The sequence below is a fragment of the Perognathus longimembris genome, chromosome 5, assembly GCF_023159225.1.
Source record: "Perognathus longimembris pacificus isolate PPM17 chromosome 5, ASM2315922v1, whole genome shotgun sequence".
NCBI classification, from domain to species: Eukaryota; Metazoa; Chordata; class Mammalia; order Rodentia; family Heteromyidae; genus Perognathus; species Perognathus longimembris.
Genome location: NC_063165.1, coordinates 64,025,237 through 64,043,409, shown reverse-complemented (window position 1 = coordinate 64,043,409; position 18,173 = coordinate 64,025,237). Strand labels below are relative to the sequence as shown.

General features: G+C 39.8%; 1 protein-coding gene across 1 annotated transcript in view; it reads right to left on the bottom strand.

Annotated features, from left to right (window-relative positions):
* Positions 1 to 18,173, bottom strand: part of Mcf2l2 (MCF.2 cell line derived transforming sequence-like 2) — a 241,384-nt gene that overhangs the window by 64,336 nt on the left and 158,875 nt on the right. The window contains exons 16-18 of the mRNA XM_048347033.1: positions 6,726 to 6,792; positions 5,257 to 5,372; positions 4,269 to 4,338 (exon numbers count right to left, since the gene is read on the bottom strand). Of these exons, the coding sequence (XP_048202990.1) occupies positions 4,269 to 4,338; positions 5,257 to 5,372; positions 6,726 to 6,792 (253 nt within the window). The remainder of the gene's footprint in view (positions 1 to 4,268; positions 4,339 to 5,256; positions 5,373 to 6,725; positions 6,793 to 18,173) is intronic.

Sequence of the window (18,173 nt, the reverse complement as noted above, 5' to 3'; positions counted from 1 at the left end):
CCTTGCACTTCCATTTGGCTTTTTCACTCACTACTGGCACTCTACCATTTAAGCCACACTTTCACTTTCAACTTTTTGGTAGTTAATTGGAAATAAGAATCTCCTGGAGTTATCTGTCCAGGTTGGCTGTGAATCTCAATCCTCAGATCTTAGCCTCTTCAGTAGCTAGGACAGCAGGCACAAGCTACCAGTGCTTGGTGCTACAGTTTTCTCATACTGTCTAATAGTCTAGAATTCCCTCAGGAAAAGATAAGCATGAACCAGCCACAAATGAAAGTGCCCTCATCTCTTTTATGGTATCCAGGAAGCCATAAAATTGTTACTAATAACTCATTCACACAAAGAGACATAAAGGAATATGGATTAAGATTTGAGTTTTTTTGTTTTGTTTTGTTTTGTTTTTTGGCCAGTCTTGGGCCTTGGACTCAGGGCCTGAGCACTGTCCCTGGCTTCTTCCCGCTCAAGGCTAGCACTCTGCCACTTGAGCCACAGCGCCGCTTCTGGCCATTTTCTGTATATGTGGTGCTGGGGAATCGAACCTAGGGCCTCGTGTATCCGAGGCAGGCACTCTTGCCACTAGGCTATATCCCCAGCCCCAAGATTTGAGTTTTAGTGATAGGCAGATGGTCTAGGTTCAGTCCTTGACTTTGTCAATGGACAGTCTGCCAGTTCCCTAACCTTCTTTAACATCAATTCCATCCTGTCGTCTGTTAAATGGGCTTGTAACAATAGTCAGCTCCTTGAATTGGGAAATCCTAGGCAGAAACTCTCAACAAATGCCCACTTATACTCAGAGTACTGAGTATAGGGATGCTGATCAAATACTTCTGTAGATCCTTCTGTGTGCAGTCTCGCATGGATTTTCCACAGTGCATTGGTGTCATTCAGTCCAGCTAGGGGAAAGTGAGATTCCAAGGTTATTTGTTTCAGGCCATATAGATAGCAGGTGGCTCTGCTTAGAAGACAAGATCCATTTCCTGAGTCCCATCAGGGTGTTCTTTCCATTGGACCTTGTGCGCTCTCAGAGTAATTGGAATTCAGCAAACCTCTGACAAGTACTATCTCTGTAGAGTAGTGCATCAGAGGAGAACCTTCCTAGGCAAAGTGAGTGATAGAGTCTGAGGAACACACTTGGCCAAGAGTATAGGTCCAAATTTACTTCCTTGTAAGCAAATACTTTTGAGAAAGAGCAACAGCTCTGTGGCCAAGGGCAAAGGATCGTCGCCCAATAGGAGGCTTCCCAACTGTGCCTAGCTCCCTCTCAGAAGCCCAGGTGATTAGATAATTGTGGGTTTAAACTAATTTTGTTTTAGCCCAGAGAATAACTTTGGATGTGATAAAAGTTTATTAGTCATATTTTTTAATCTCCAACAATATAAATCATATGGGATTAGATACAAGGCTTGTGCTTTACATGGGTGATTTTCAAGGTTCCTCCAACACAAGAAGCAACAAGTGTTTAGCCAGCAATTATTTCATCATTCTCTTGTGTTTCAACAATTTTTGATAGTATCCTTTATTCCTTCCAACAGTAATCTGACCTTTTTCCTCATTCAAAAATTTAGTCTTGGAGCTGGGGATGTGGCTTAGTGGTAGAGTGCTCGTCTAGCATGCATGAAGCCCTGGGTTTGATTCCTCAGCACCACACACAGAGAAAAATCCATGAGAGGCACTGTGGCTCAAGAGGTAGAGTGCTAACCTTGAGCAAACAGAAGCCAGGGACAGGAAGGAAGGTGGGAGAAAAATGAAGGAGGAGGTAACAAGTTTGATAATGTACCCACTGCCTCATGTATGAAACTGTAACCCTTCTATACATCACTTTGACAACAAATAAATAAAAAGGAAGCCAGGGACAGTGCTCAGGCCTTGAGTCCCAAGTCCCAGGACTGGCAAAAACAAAACAATAGTCTTTGCGAGAATGAGAAAATCATAAGCTACTGAGTGCTGAAGCTAGATTTCCCATCAGCGGGTTCATAAGTATCCAAGAACAGAATAGTATAAAACATTGATAGCAGTAGTTCAAAGAGGAAACAAGCAGATGATGTACAAAACGGTGGATATAGGGTCTTCAGTTCTGGCACTTGGTAAACCTCTGTTGAAGCTGAGGCAAAAAGACATACGGTCAGTGGAGCTCATTAGGTCAAATACTCTGAAAAGTGGCAGCTTTTGTTTGCTTGCTTTCACTTTATTATGAGTATTATTCTCCTATACATCAGTCACATTTTAGGTATTTTTTTCAAGTTGTAGCAGTAGCTCAAATCTGTAATCCTAGCTATTTAAGAGGCTGAGATCTGGAGGGCTGCAGTTAGAAGCCAGCCTGGGCAGAAAAGTTTGTGAGGCTCCATCACCAAAAGCCAGGTTGGGGGCATGGCTCAAGTGATAGAGCATGAACCAAACCAAATAAGGAGGCCAACCAAGACAGAAGTCCTGAGTTCCAACCCTAGTGCCAGAAAAAATTAAGTTGTTTTTCTCTTGCCTTGAGCTCACCAAAAGAAAAACAAGAAGAAAAAATGAGAATTAGGTCTCACTGTGAGAGAGAAAAGTGGGAAGCATTGAGAAAGTGGGAGGCAAAGAAGGAAGATAGAGATTTGAGGACAGCTCCAGTGTTGAATTCCCACCCCCATCCACCACAAAAAGTGTTTGCAAGGCCCTATCAAGCTCAGTATGGCAGCCACATCTATAATCCCAGCTACTCAAAAGATAGAGGTAAAAGTATCACAACCCAGCCCTGGACAAAAGCACAAGACCATATCTGAAAAATAAACTAAAGCAAAAAAGGAATAAAGGCGTGGCTCAAGTTGGTAGAGAGGTCTTGTTGAGTTCAAATTCCAGTACTGCAAGAGAGAAAGGAAAGAAGGAAGGAAGGAAGGAAGGAAGGAAGGAAGGAAGGAAGGAAGGAAGGAAGGAAGGAAGGAAGGAAGGAAGGAAGGAAGGAAGGGAAGGAGGGAGGGAGGGAGGGAGGGAGGGAGGGAAGGAAGACATGGTTGTCATAAGAAACCAGGAGGCCCATGATGGAGGGTATTGGGTCAACATGCTTCCTTGTGCCAGCCTCCACTGTCCCTGCGAAGGAGTAGAGAACTGGGCAGGCCAAGAGGAAAATAGGTGAGGATAGTGGGCAGGGGAGATAATTGGACATATTTTATTATAAGACAGGAACTTTATAAATTGGGTGCTATGCACAAGAAAGGGTACAGATTTTTTTAAACAAACAAGCCACCAAATTTCCAATCATCCTCTATGTTGTAAAATATAAAATGAAAGAAAATACATTTTCTGAGATTTTTAGGTTAACACCAGTACTTCTTGTCTTGAGAACATGATTGCAACTTCAGTGTAAGGTTTGATACATGCTGTATGATTTTTGCCCTCAAATACAGCCTAAGGATTTAGGAGGGGATCCTTTCCTCTGGGAACCGACCATAGGCTCTGCACAAGCCATGCTGGCCATTGTTCACCCCTATCAGTGTGAGCTCAGTGTGAGCCCTCTCAGTGTGAACTTGACTTCAAATGGGGTCACGCTGAGAGGCCAGCCTGGCTGCATGCATCCCTGTATTGTATTCAAAGGGCAGATAGATGGGCTTTCTTAGCAAATTTCAAGTGCACAGTACAGTATTTCCAATAATGCTTAGCTGTAATATCCAGAATTTATTCATTTTAAAATTGAAAGTTGGTCTGGGTACTGCTGGTTCACAGTTATAATCCTAATTACTCAGGGAGGCTGAGATTTGAGGATCAGGATTCAAAGCCAGCCTGGGCAGAAAAGACTGTGAGACTCTATGTCCAATCAACCACTGAAGAACTAGGAATAGAGTTGTAGCTCAAGTGATAGAGTAACAACTTTGAGCAAAAAGATGCCAACTGACTGTGTGAAGTCCTGGGTTCAAGTCTCCAGTTCAAGCACAAAACAAACACAAACAAAAAAACAAACTGACAGTCTCTTCACACATTCCTTCTCAGTCTCCATCAACAATCATCCTTTTATTCTCTGCTTCACATACGCACACACATGTGTGCATGCACTTGTGTACACACACCCAACCATGTGAGGCAGTCACTCACCATATATATATATATACATATATATAGTACAGCTTTAATATGTGCAAATTTTATTCGTCAACTATATGTCAATAAAGCAGTTGGGGACAAGGAAAACAGAGATGTTTTCTGACTTTGGTTTTTCTATGTGTCCTGGACATTTACAGAGAAAAATAAAGGCTTGAGTTCAATTACATAGTTATGCTGGTTAATTGAAAACACAGACTTACTCTTTTGAGAAAACAATATGCTAGCATTTCAGGGTTTTCAGCACACTGTTCCAATTCTTTTAGGAAAATCCTAAGGAAAGAAAAGCATAATGATAAGGGGGTTAAAAATTTTTTAAGTAAAATCAGATATGGTCTTAAGAAGTGCCTAGAGAAAAGCTGTTTTTCAGGCTTTATTGCTCTTGGCTGATCTGCATATTTGGGAGTTAAAGTGTCTTCCTAGGCACTACTACAATGAGCAGGAAACAGCCGACAGCTGTTTGGGTCTTCCTGAAAGCTAGCACAGGCAGGTGGGCCCACTGAGTCTCACCCATCCCCTACAGAATACTTGTGTCACTGGGAGCAACCATTGCTGCTACTGCTGTTTTTATTCATATCACTGAGAGCTTATGACACACTAGGCATGGGCTAAGTGTTTCATGAACACCTCATTTAATCTTCCACCAATCCTTGAAAGATAAGGTTTCATAAGTATAAAACCTACGGTTACTTCTCTGGGGAAATGAGGGAAATGGGACTTGAGTTTTGTGTCTGATCAGAGGATGAGGGATGGAGGTAACTGCAATCAATTCCTTTCTTTCCCCTCTATTCTAGGACTCAACATCCCAGCAGTCCTGGATTAAAGAGACAACTTGTCCAACCACTTCTTTGGAAACCTGGAATCACCTAATGATAATAAGTCTCTTTTGTATTTCCAACACTGAGCCCAGCGAGTGCGTAGAAGAGGTTCCCAATAAATACTGAGGCATTAATAAACAAACAAGTGAAGGGACACACAAACCAATTCAACACTGATGTGTGACCCCCTAGTACATGTCCAATGGTGACTTTTCCCTTCTGTCCTCTTCTCAACTCCTTCCCACCACAACCCGTCACCAATGCTTAAAATGTTTGCTTAAGCCTGAGCATATCTAAACACTTTAACACCCAAATTCCACTAATTTCACCCTGTTCTTGCCTTTCACTTTTCCTGATGACATTCATGATATACCTGTTATGAAATTCATAAAGTTCTTTAATATTCCCAAAGAGAATGTCCTTATTATTCTGAAGAACATCTGGAATTAGATGTTTTAGCCAAATAAAATCCATGGGAGTGATGTATCCCTGTAGAGGTGGAAACAAGGTAAGTGGTGTAGGTAATATACAGCAGTGATCTGAGTTAACTGTCAACAACCAAAAACTGTAACTTTAACTAATTGGGTGATACAACGCATGCTTCCTGAAGCCAATTCTACTAAATGTTTCCTCTTGATGTCAGTTTTCTCTCATGTTTATTTTCAGAATGAAACGATGGCAATGATAATAAAATAGTATTTTAATGGGAAGAAGAACAAATATGTGTTTAAATGTTTATATTATACTAGTTGAATATGAAAGAAAGGGGAAAATTGCCTAACATTCAATGACCTGATGCAATTACTATTAAGTTTTATTATTCTTTTTCACAACTTTTTCTTTCTTTCTTTCTTTCTTTCTCTCTTTCTTTTTGGTACTGGAACTTGAACTCAGTATCTCGTCCTCTTGCTTGACATTTTCTGTTCAAGGTTGGAGCTCTACCAGTTGAGCTATATATCCACATGTGGCTTTTTGCTGATACACTGGAAATAAAGAGTCACACAGATTTTTTCTGCCAGGGCCGACTTTGGACTGGGATCCTCAGATCTCAGCCTCCTCAGTAGCTATGATGACAGGCATAAGTCACAACACTTGGCTATAAAAATTTAAGAGCTCAATTAATACAATTAATAGATAATTTTGCTCTTCCATGTACAATTTAGACTCAGCTTCAAAAGCTCAATATATAGTGTCTTTAATTTACTCTTATACCAGCACTATTTTCACAATATTGCTACATCTTATCCAAAATAATCATTTCTAACAGTTGAATAATGTTTATTCAGACTAGTATCATATTTTGATAATCATTCCCTTCCCATTTTTGTTGCTATAAGTAATTATACACATACACACATATTCCTTTAAGATTATTCTCTTTGAAAAAGAGGGAGGTATGTATTTTCATTCTTAAGAAAAAAACTTAAAAATGAGTAATTTAGATGGTGGGGGTGATGATGGAAGGGGTATGTCTGATAAGATATGTTGTACACATTAATTAACATTTTAAATGGAAACCTCCTTGAACAATTATTTGAAGAAGATAATGAAATAAAAAGAGAAAAATGTAGGCCTTTCTTTACTAAAAACCCAAACTATTGATATTATAGTATCTTTGGTTAGCAAGCAAATAGTGAAACAGATTAGATGTTGCTGGAACCAAATAAAAAACTTTGGAGCTATTTGAATACATGGATCAAGAGTCATAAAAAAGTATTTATTTCTACTAGAGATACGCTCTTGATATTATAAGACTTGTAACTTAGGTGGAAATTCTAGACACATATGGCAAGTTTTTGAGTTTGCATGCTTAACCAACCTCCAAGCCCACATTCTACTTACATCAATTATGCTTTTAATTTCTTTTATATAAACCTCTTCCGTCTCAATCAGTTCACGTACAATTTGTCTGAATCACAGCAGCAAGAGGATGATAATTTGAAAAAGAAAGATAAAAGGAGAAGAGAGTGCTTTTAGATTTTGTTTAGAAAAATGATCATCAATACAGTTCTCTTTGCCTAGTTAAATTCTGGTAAATTCATTTTGTTGTATTGAACATTCAAGGCCATCATCTCACAAAATCACATTCTAGTCACATGGGTATCTTGAAACCATAAGGTTGAATGACTCAACAATCTGTCAGTGTAGTCTGTCGGCTGGATGGGCAATATTGTATAGGGGTGGGAGGATAGATACTGAACTCAGAAATGCCATGTATGGATCACTGGTTAAGTAAGATGGCTATGGTTTGTGTATGAAATGCTCTCCATAGTTTCATCTGTTGGAAGTGCCCAAGTGGGAGCATTACTTTGGGAGGTAACAGAAACTCTAGAAGGTGGAATCTAGCAGGAGGAAATTAAGTTACTGGCAAGATGCTTTTGAGGGTTATATCTGATTCCCAGTCTCTTTCTCTCTGCTTCCTGTCCACTATGAGGTGTATAGTCTTCTTCTCTACACATTCCTGCTACCATGATGTTCTGTCTTACCATGGCCCAAGAATCAGCAGAGCCAAGGACTGAAGTGAAATGTCTGAAACCATGAACAAAAACAAAAAATACTTCCTCCTTTACAGATAATTTTGCCAGGTATCTGATCAAAGCAATGAGAAAAGTAAGCCTGAATCCCACACTGTAATTATGGTTTTCTGATTTTCATTCTAATTTGCTCTTTCATTGATTGCTTGCATCAAATTGGGCCTGCAATGGTCACAGTCAGTCCAGGCCTTGAACTCATGGCCTGGGAGCTGTCCCTGAGCATTTTTGCTTAAGGCTAGTACTCTACCACTTGAGCCACAACTTCACTTTTAGATTTTTTTTTTTTATTGTTAATTAAAGATAAGAGTCATACAAACTTTCCTGCAGGGGCTACCTTAAAAATCTTGATCCTCGGGCTGGGGATATAGCCTAGTAGCAAGAGTGCCTGCCTCGGATACACAAGGCCCTAGGTTCGATTCCCCAGCACCACATATACAGAAAACGGCCAGAAGTGGCGCTGTGGCTCAAGTGGCAGAGTGCTAGCCTTGAGCGGGAAGAAGCCAGGGACAGTGCTCAGGCCCTGAGTCCAAGGCCCACGACTGGCCAAAAAAAAAAAAAAAAAAAAAAAAATCTTGATCCTCAGATCTCAGGCTCCTGAGTAGCAAGGATTACAGGCATGAGCATCTCAGCCTCCTGAGTAGCAAGAATTACAGGCATGAGCATCTCAGCCTCCTGAGTAGCAAGGATTACAGGCATGAGCATCTCAGCCTCCTGAGTAGCAAGGATTACAGGCATAAGCCACTGGTTCACTGGTGCCCATTTTTCTTTCTTTTTTTAAAAAAAGATAATGTAATTCTTTTTTATTATCTTCAAATAGTTTTATACAGAGGTTTTTATGTAATGTGTCCATTTATTTGTACAATGCAGTCTTGATTCACACATTAGTTGAAGGGCATCGGGACTGCTTCTATAATTTGCCTGTGGTGAACAGTGCAGCAATAAACATGGGTATACACATGCTTTTTTGTATCCTGACTTGCACTCTTTCAGATAAATGCCAAAGAGTAGTATCACTGGATCAAAACATAATTCCACTTTTAATTTTTTGGAGAATCTCCAAACTGACTTCCATCATCACCCCCTTCAGTGTCACCCCCCCCAATCCTTCTTCCTCTCTTACCTATTCCATCCCTCCCATCTCAATTTTCCTAGTTCTATGTTCACATATGTACATTGAGTAGTATGACTGTATTCATCCACCATTCCCTTTTCCATTCACGTGTTCCCTCCATCTTATCCTATCTCCTTCAAACAAGGGATGTTACAGGTTCCCAAAATATTCTGTTAAACTGTCTGTTGATTTTCCAAAGAGGCTACTCATGGAAACCCCCTCATGCATATACCTTACATATACCTTAGTTTGATCATGTGGCCTTGAATGTGTTTTTATATACGTTTATATTTTAAACCTAACTTCTTTAGTTCTAACTATCAAAGAAAACATGTGTCCTTTTTTCTTTGAGCCTTCCTTCACTCAATATTTTTTTCATGTCTATCCATTTCCCTACCAATGGCATATTTTTCTTCCTGATGAATAATAAAATTCCATTATATGTGTATATATATATTATCTTCTTGATTTATTCATTATTTGAAGGGCACCTGATCTGTTTCCATAACTTGACTGTGTGAATGGTGTTGCAATGTACAGGTGCTTTTATTGTATCTTGACTTGCAACCTTTTAAAAAAATAATTTATTTATTGTCAAAGTGATGTACAGAGGGATTACAGTTTCATATGTATTGACTTGAAAACTTTTAAATAAACTCCCAAGAGTAATCTTGTTGGATCATAAGGTAGTTCAATTTTCAGTTTTTTTGAGAAATCTCCATACTGACTTCCACAGTGGTTGCATTAATTTACATTCCCTCCAGCAGTGTATTAGGGTTCATTTTTCCCGTTATCCTTGCCAGCTTCTGTTTTTGTTTATATTCTTGATGATAGTCATTCTGATTGAAGTGAGATAGAATCTCAGTGCTGTTTTGATTTTCATTTCCTTTAAGGCCAGAGATGTTGAGGCTTTTTTCGTGTATTTCTTTCTTTCTGAGAACTGTCTGTTTGCATCTTTGCCCATTAATTGACTGAATAGTTATTCTTTGGGTTTTTTTAAATATATTCCAGTACTTAGACACTTATCAGATAGATAGCTAAAAATGATCTTCAATTTACTAGGCTGTCTTTTTCACTCTTTCTCTGTCTGTCTCTCTCTGCATGTACACTAGTACTGGGGCTTGAACTCAGGGTCTTAAGCTCTCACTTGGATTTTTCCAATCAAGGCTGACACTCTACTACTTGAGTCATACCTTCATCTCCAGCATTTTGCCAGTTAACTGAGAGTTTTTTGGATTTGTCTGTCTAGGCTGGCTTCAAATATCAGCTTCCTGAGTAGCTTGGATTATAGGCTTGAACCACCTGGCCAGTGACTGTATCTTTTGCTGTGCAGAAGCTTTTTAGTTTGATGCAATTTAATTTGTCTGTTCTCTCTCCCGTTGACTAAGCCCCAGGAATTCCATTCAGAAAGATTCTGTTTATCCTAATAAGTTCTAGTGTTTTCTCTACTCTTCACTATTGCTTTTGCTCTGCACTGAAAAGTCATAAAGATTCAAAACACTAGAAGGATTAGTACAGGCAAGAGGCCTTTTGACTGGCTTTGGAATGCAAAGAGCCATGTGACAAGGAATGTAGGTAGCCTCCAGAAGCTGAGTGGCCCTCAGGGACAGTCATCAAGGAAGAAGGAAACTCTATTCTACAGTTGTAAGGAATCCTACAAAAACTATATGATTTTAGAACAGGATCCAGGGCTTTACCTGAGCTTACAGCCAATCAGCAGTTTGACTTTACCTTTTACCTTTATGACTTTAACTTTCCTTTAGAGCAATATATATACACTCCTGCTGTTCATAGACGTTTATCCCAGGGAAATTGCCAGGTAATCTGCCAGGTTACCCAGCAAAAGAAAAACAATCCCTTGGTACAATTACAAAACATTAGAGAGAGCAAGAAAGAGAGAGAGACAGAGAGGCAGAGAGAAGGCTCTGTTGCACAGGTGAGTATCAGTGGGATAAATAGGGAGTGGGAAGAAAGTGCATGAAGATGAATATGGTCAAAGTAGTTTGTTTGTATGTATGAAAATAGAACAGTGAAGCTTGTTGGTAGAGTGAGTTTGACTAGGATGCATTATATGCATGTATAGAAATGTCATAATGAAATATCTCTTATATAACAAATTAATAAAAGCAATTCTGAAAAGAATGTTCTATTTAATAAAGAATATAATATATATAAAAAGAAAAGGGAAATCAAACATTTGAGAGGCCAGTCCCCACATCTGTCCCACACAGACTGTTTTCTTTCTGTCCTTTAGACTATGTGGCCACACTTAAGCTTTCTTTTAGGGCTCCAAAGGGGTGACTAAGTGTTTACACAAGTGTTCATGTGCAGCATATATACACTTATGGCTGGTGGGTTATGTATAAAAAGAAAGCCTATTCCAGGATTTCTTTGCCTCTCATAAAGATGGATAAATAATACAACAGAAAGAAATATAAGGGAAAGACATAAAATAAGAAATTCATACAAAAATATAAATGACCAAAGTCTTTTGAAAAAGATACTTAATATACCAACAAAAGCATACTAAAACAAGAAGAAATAATTTTTATCTACCAGATAGAAGGAATTTCAAGCCCCAAAGGAAAATCAGGAACTGAAAATATGGAAACTCGGAGACAATATTTGTGGAAATACAAATGTATGCAGTTTTTTAAAGATAATTTGGAAATATGTCATCACAATAACCTCCTTGGGACTGAAGGTATGAATCAGTGGTACAACCTTGCTGTGCACAAGACCCTGGGCTTAATTCTCAGCAACATTGACAAACAGAACCAAGAAATACCTTGTAGTCTTTGACTCAGTAATTTTATAATTAGGACAGTAGCACTAAAAAGATAATCAGGTATAAACTGGAAATTTTATACTCATAAGTTAAACTGAACCATAAACATAATGGTTCAGTTGAGTGCTATTGACACACATCTGTAATCCTTGGCTACTCAGGAGGCTGAGATCTGAATGAAAATCACAGTTCAAAGCCAGCTTGGGCAAGAAAGTCCTTAAGACTCTCATTTCCAATTAACCCAGCAAAACAACAACAGCAACAACAAAGAGGCTATAAACTGAGCTGTGGCTCAAGTGGTAGAGCACTAGCCTTGAGCAACTCTGAGTTCAAGCCTCAGGACTGGCAGGCATGTGTGTGTGAGCGCATGTGCATGCATGCATGTACACGCGCTCTCTCTCTCTCACACACACACACACACACACACAATGTTCCTATGACTATAAGCAAAATAATGCTTTGAAAATACATGCAAAAAAAAAAAAAAAACAACAACCCTGAAGACAACAGTAATTGCTTTGGGAGAGTAGAACTGCGAATATGGATTATGGGGAAGAAGAATTCCAAAAGCTATACTCAGCCCCCTTCTTCAATGTTAGACTCCCAAGAAATGAAACACATACTGCTTTTATAATCTTAACAATGGTTCTCAGTTTTTAAAATGTTAACTGGGCATCAATGGCTCACAACTGTAATTCTAGCTACTTAGGAGGCTGAGATCTGGGAACTGTAGTTGAAAGCCAGTCTGGGTATGATGGTCTATGAGACTCTTAGCTCCAGTTAATCTGCAAAAAGCCAGAAATTAGACCTGTAGCTCCAGTGGTAGTGTTGTAAGATGAATCTGGTCAGCAAGATTCAGAGAACTCACCACTTAAAAGGCCAAATTATGACTCTTTATTGGAGAGCTGGAGGACTGCTGGTGGACTCCTGTCTCAAAGACCAGCAGCTTCAAATGCAGCTAGCACAAAGCTTAGATAAGCTGTGTGGAATCAAACCCAAACAAAGTGTTATACATGAGCAAAGCAAACCAGATGAGGACACTTAAAACTCATAGAAGAGTAAACCATCTAGGGAAACAATCAGGGGAAAGTAAGGACTAATTGCCTAGGGAAAGAATAACCCCAGTTTCGTGCTCAAAGTATTTTTTAGCACATACTGAATCTGAACAGATCTATATATTTGTTGTTGTTGTTGTTTTCTGCCAGTCCTGGGGCTTGGGACTCGGGGCCTAAGCACTGTCCCTGGCATCTTTTTGCTCAAGGCTAGCACTCTACCATTTGAGCCACAGCGCCACTTGTGGCCTTTTCTGTTTATGTGGTTCTGAGGAATCGAACCCAGGGCTTCATGAATGCTTGGCAAGCACTCTACCACCAAGCCACATTCCCAGCCCCAGATCTATATCTTAAATTGCCCAGTTTCTAACCTTTAAGTTCATTATGATTTAGTGTGTTAAAAATGGCACTACTGTATGATCCTCAGAATTGCTTTAGACTTTGCATAGTTTGCATTTTGTTTTCATTGTTTTTTCTTCTTTTCTTAAAAGTATTTGAACCATAACATTTTGATCACAGAATATCTAGTTAGTGCCATTCAAGAAAAAAATTCATGCCAGATACTGGTAGCTCATGCCTATAATCCTAGCTACTCAGGAGGCTGAGATCTGAGGATTGCTAATCAAAGCCAGCTAGGGTAGTAAGGTCCATCTAACTTCCAGAAAACCAGAAGTAGAGCTCTGACTCAAAGTGATAGCATACTAGCCTTGAGCAAGAAGAGCTCATGGGCAGCACATAAGCCCTGAGTTCAAGTCCCATGACTAACTAAAAAAAAATTAATGAGAATGAATATAATTGAAGATCCTACCATTTCTGTAGTAGAAACCAAAGAGATATAATGGTAACAAAACTTTCCTAGTCTTTTAGACAGTCCCAAGGCTTAACTTACATTAACATTAATGTTGAAATATGAATGCAAACACTCATACAATGAATGCCCCACATGTATCTTAGCCAAATCTTCAGTTTAGAAGTGTGGGAAGATTGTATCTGAAGAGCAAAATCTTCCATTTTTACTCAGAGTGGCCATTTCTGTAGTTAGAACTTGCCATAATCAATACTGTTAATCATGAAAGAATCACATGATTTCCTTTTATTTGAAAGCATTATTATAAGAACAATTCGTTGTAAGTGAATTAAAATTGGGACATGGCTCAACAGTTGAGCATCTGCCTAAGGTACTCAAGGCATTAAAACCTCTCTTCTCCCCCAAAAACCCTCAAGTCCTAATTCATTCATGAATTCCTGGAAGAAACTAGGTTGGAGGGGAGACAGAGCAAAAGGGAAGTAAGGGAAATAAAGGGCTAAGAATTGATGGTAGTAAAATAGCCTACTTTATAGATTTTTCCATATGCTTCAGGATTTCATAGCAATTCGGGTTGAACATCTATAATCTGAAATTTTGAAATATGAAATGCTCCAAATTCTGAAACTTGTAGGTAAGTTTCAATCTGAGTTTATAATTTTCTTGATGGCTGACATGCTGCAAGTGGAAAATTCCACACCTTTACCTTGTGTGACATAGGTTTCAGTCAAAAGGCAAACTATAGACTGGAGGCAAGTCTCAATTGGTAGAGCACCAGTAATGAGCAAAAAAGTCAAGTGAGATCATGAGGCCTTAGGTTCATGCCTCAATACTAGTACCAAAAAGTACCAAATTAAAACAGGAGAGCTAGGTAAACACTCTACAAAATTACCTTGAGGCCATAGATACAAAGTATAAGTGAAACATACATGCATTTCATATTTATACTTGGGTTCCATCCCACAGATAGTTCATTATGTATTTCAAAATACAAAAAACTTGGGGTTGAAGGCATGGTGTAGTTGATGGAGTACTAGCCAGTGAGTGAAAGTGACAGCTATCAAGTTTTAAGTCCCAGTCTCTGCCCCCCCCCCACCCCGCTTCTCCTTCCCCGCTAAAAAAAAGAGACATCAGAAAGCTCTGAAACACTTGTGGTTCTAAGTATATTGGATAGGGAACACTCAGACTGTATTGTATCTGTTCTCACTGCTGATGTTTTCAAGATAGTTACACTTGTTATTCCCAGAGCTTGACAAATTTATAAGTAACATGCAGAGAAGTCTAATGATTACTAAGTTTCCTTAAGATCAAACTTAGCTAAGAAAGTCACTAAGAGGTTCCTGTGTTTAATAAGTCATTCTGGAACAATGAGAGGTGCTGTGTCAGAAGGAAAAACAGGCCTCCATTCCAATTCGTTTCTATGAGCCATGGCATCAAGCAGGACCTCAGCACAGTTCAGCATTCACAGAAAACCAGAATACAACCAGCCTCTTATGCCTGCACCCAGCCTTGGGCTGGAGAACTTGGCAAGTTAGTTTAAGGCTGTATTGATGGGGAGGTGAGACAGAAGAGAGAAATAACTCAGTACTGGGCAGAAATAAATTGTACTATCCAACAATTATGTAAGAACTTAGAGAGGTCAGTGCTGGCGGCTCACCTATAATCTTAGCCACTAAGGAGGCTAAGATCTGAAAATTATGGTTCAAAGCCAGCACGGGCAGAAAAGTCTATTAACTCTTATCTTCAATTAATCGGCATAAAGCAGGAAGTGGAGGTGTAGTGATCTTGTCAGCCTTCAGTGAAAAAAACAAGTGAGAGCCAGAGACTCTGAGTTCAAGCCCCAGCATGAGTAAGCACACACACACACACACACACACACACACACACACACACACACACACACGGTTAAACTTCATAATGCTTCATAATCATATCTACTTGGGGCACTAAAATCAGGAAGTTTGCAGTCACAGCCAGACTTGGCAAAGGTTAGAGACTCTGATCTCAACAACAACACCCAACCCCTTTGTGGTGATGCATACCTGTCAACCCAGCTATTCAGGAGGTAGAGATTGGAAAGACAGGGATCCAAGCCAAGCTGGACAAAATATGAGACCCTACCTGAAAAATAACTAAAGCACAAAGGCCTGGCTTCATGGCTTGAATAGTAGAGTGCCTACACAGCAAGCACGAGGCCCTGAATTCAAACTCTAGTACTGAAAACCAAAACTTCTGAACTCAGGTTTCCAGGCTTCCTTTTCCTCTTCTTCCCTTAAAATGTCTTCACTCTGACATCTTTGTCTCCCTCTCAGATCTTGGTCAACCCCAAGCCCAAGTTGTCACTGGGCTTTTTCTTTATCTGGATGCCTCTTCTTACATACCTCAATCTCACTGAGTGGAGATGGAACTCTGAGATGGAAATACCATGGATATTAGTAGAACTGCCATTTTTCTAGTATCCCTAAAACATATCTGTTGTTCTAACTCCTCTTCCCTGCCCTCATCCTAACATTCTGTCATTTCATCTATCAACAGTCTTCCTGGACTCATTGCTTCTTCTCCACTTCTTGTCCACTACACCTCTCCATGGGGATGTTACGTTCTCTCACCTGGATACTCCAGTGCCCTCCTCACAGCTCACACTTGCCTCTGAGTCCCCTTTTTCCCACTGATTTATTTCTTTTTGTCAATCTTGGGGCTTGAACTCAGGACCTGGCCACTGTCATTGAGCTCTTCTGCTCAAGGCTAGCACTCTAGCACTTTGAGCCACAGCACCACTTCCAGTTTTCTGGTGGTTAATTGGAGAGTCTTGTGGATTTTTCCCACCCTGGCTGGCTTCAAACCACAATGCTCACATCTTAGTAGCTAGGATTACAGGCATCAGCCACCAGTGCCCAGCTCTCCCACCAATTTATTTTAAAGATCACCAAGCTATGCCCTTCCTTAAGTTCCCATTCCATCATGCATCATTTGCTCTCTTCAAGAACTTTCAACTGCCCACAACTTCCCAAGTTACTTCCAGGATTTGAAGACTCTCCATCAATGTGATAAGAATCTTCTCAGTGGGGCACAGGCAGCTCACATCTGTAATCCTAGCTACTTAGGAGGCCAAGATCTGAGGATCACAGTTTGAAGCCAAACCAGGCAGAAAAATCCCCAAGACTCTTATCTTCAATAAACCAGCAAACAGTCAGAAGTGGATGTGTGGTAGAGCTCCAGCTTTGAGTGGTAAAGCTAAGGAAGAGCCTGAGGCCCTGAGTTTGAGGCTCTGAGTTCAAGCCCTAGTACGAACACACCTCCTCTCCTCTCTCCTCTCCTCTCCTCTCCTCTCCTCTCCTCTCCTCTCCTCTCCTCTCCTCTCCTCTCCTCTCCTCTCCTCTCCTCTCCTCTCCCTCTCTCTCTCTCTCCTCTCTTCCCAAAGAGCTTTCTGCAAAGGTATTTCTGGTTTTACACACTCAGAATGGAGGTGGAAACCACCAGTGAAAATGTCACTTTCAAAAGCTCCCTAAATGGATGTAGTGCAGATGGTGCCCCAGTCATCTCAGTGACACTGATCTGGTCAGCAACTTTTAGGCAACCTCTTTCCCCTTTCAGTAGGCAGGCAAATGTTATCACCATTTTCTCTTCCTTTCAAATTCTAAGCATACTTGAAAACTCTAACAACTTCACGTGAAACCTGAATCTTGTTCTTATTTCAAGCCTATAACAATACATTCATCTATTAAACACTTACTAACTCCTACCACACACCATGGTCAGCATTTGGGATGGAGAAATACACAATAATCCTGACCTTAGTAAAGCTCAATGGAGGCAAGAAAGTTAATGTCTCCAGTGAGGTAACAGGTACAAACTTGTAGCACTTAGTCAAGCCAAGGCTGAGAGAGACATTGAAAATTTTGAACTGAGCAAACTTTAAACAATTGTGTGTGTGTGTGTGTGTGTGTGTGTGTGCATGTGTGTGTGTTTCTCAGGACTAAACAAACATAGAGCTTTTGACACAGTACTAGGCAAGCACGACTACTATCTATATTGCTACTCTAAGCAGATATATACATACCTATATATGCATATAGGTGTGTATATGCATATATATACACATATGTAAACATATATGTGTATGTGTGTATATATTTTGTGCGTGCCAGTACTGGGGCTTGAACTCAGTGCCTGGGTGATATGCTTTAGCATGTTGGCACATGGCTGGAGTTCTCCCACTTGACTCAGAGCTACTCTTCTGGCTTTTTGTTAGTTAATTGAAGATAACAGTCTCATAGAACTGTGATCCTCAGATCTCATCCTCTTGTGTAAATAGAATTAAGATATGAGCCACTGTGATCCTCAGATCTCACTTAGCATCTGGCTTCATTGTTTTTGTTTTCAAAGTAAATGAGGGTGTGAAGGAGTGGTAACAGTGTCTCGAGTATTGAGTACAGGTAAATTCTCTGGTGAGGACAGGAGAATTGCTAACTTTAAAGACAATGTAGTTCATTCCTTCATGTTGTAGATGAAAAAAAATAATACTAAACAAATAAAAAAGCAGAAACCCAGAACCATTAAAGTGACCTGGGCTTTGTCAGGGCAAGGGTTTTCTGAACACATTATAGTATCTTTTTTGGTCTGTGCTTGGGGTGCATCGACAAAGTATTTACTGCTTGCTAAGTAAGACCTATGTGGTATTACAAAAACACTTGGGACCAGCAAACTGGGATTACAATTCTATTTCTATTCCTAACATACAGGATGGTCACTTCCTTCCATGGGTTTGAGGTCAACTTTCCTGGTAGGCACAGATCCTTCACCCAAACTGTTACCCTTTCTAATAAAATTTGTTAAATGACCTTTGGTCGAATGGCCCTTACTTTTCATTCCTCCCAATAAATGAAGCAAAGGTCATAAGACTTTTTGTTTCATTTGCAACCTGATTAACTAATAATAAATAGTTAATGTGCAACTCAAGTGTTAACTGGGGCCACCAAGAAGCAGAGATGTGGAGGAGG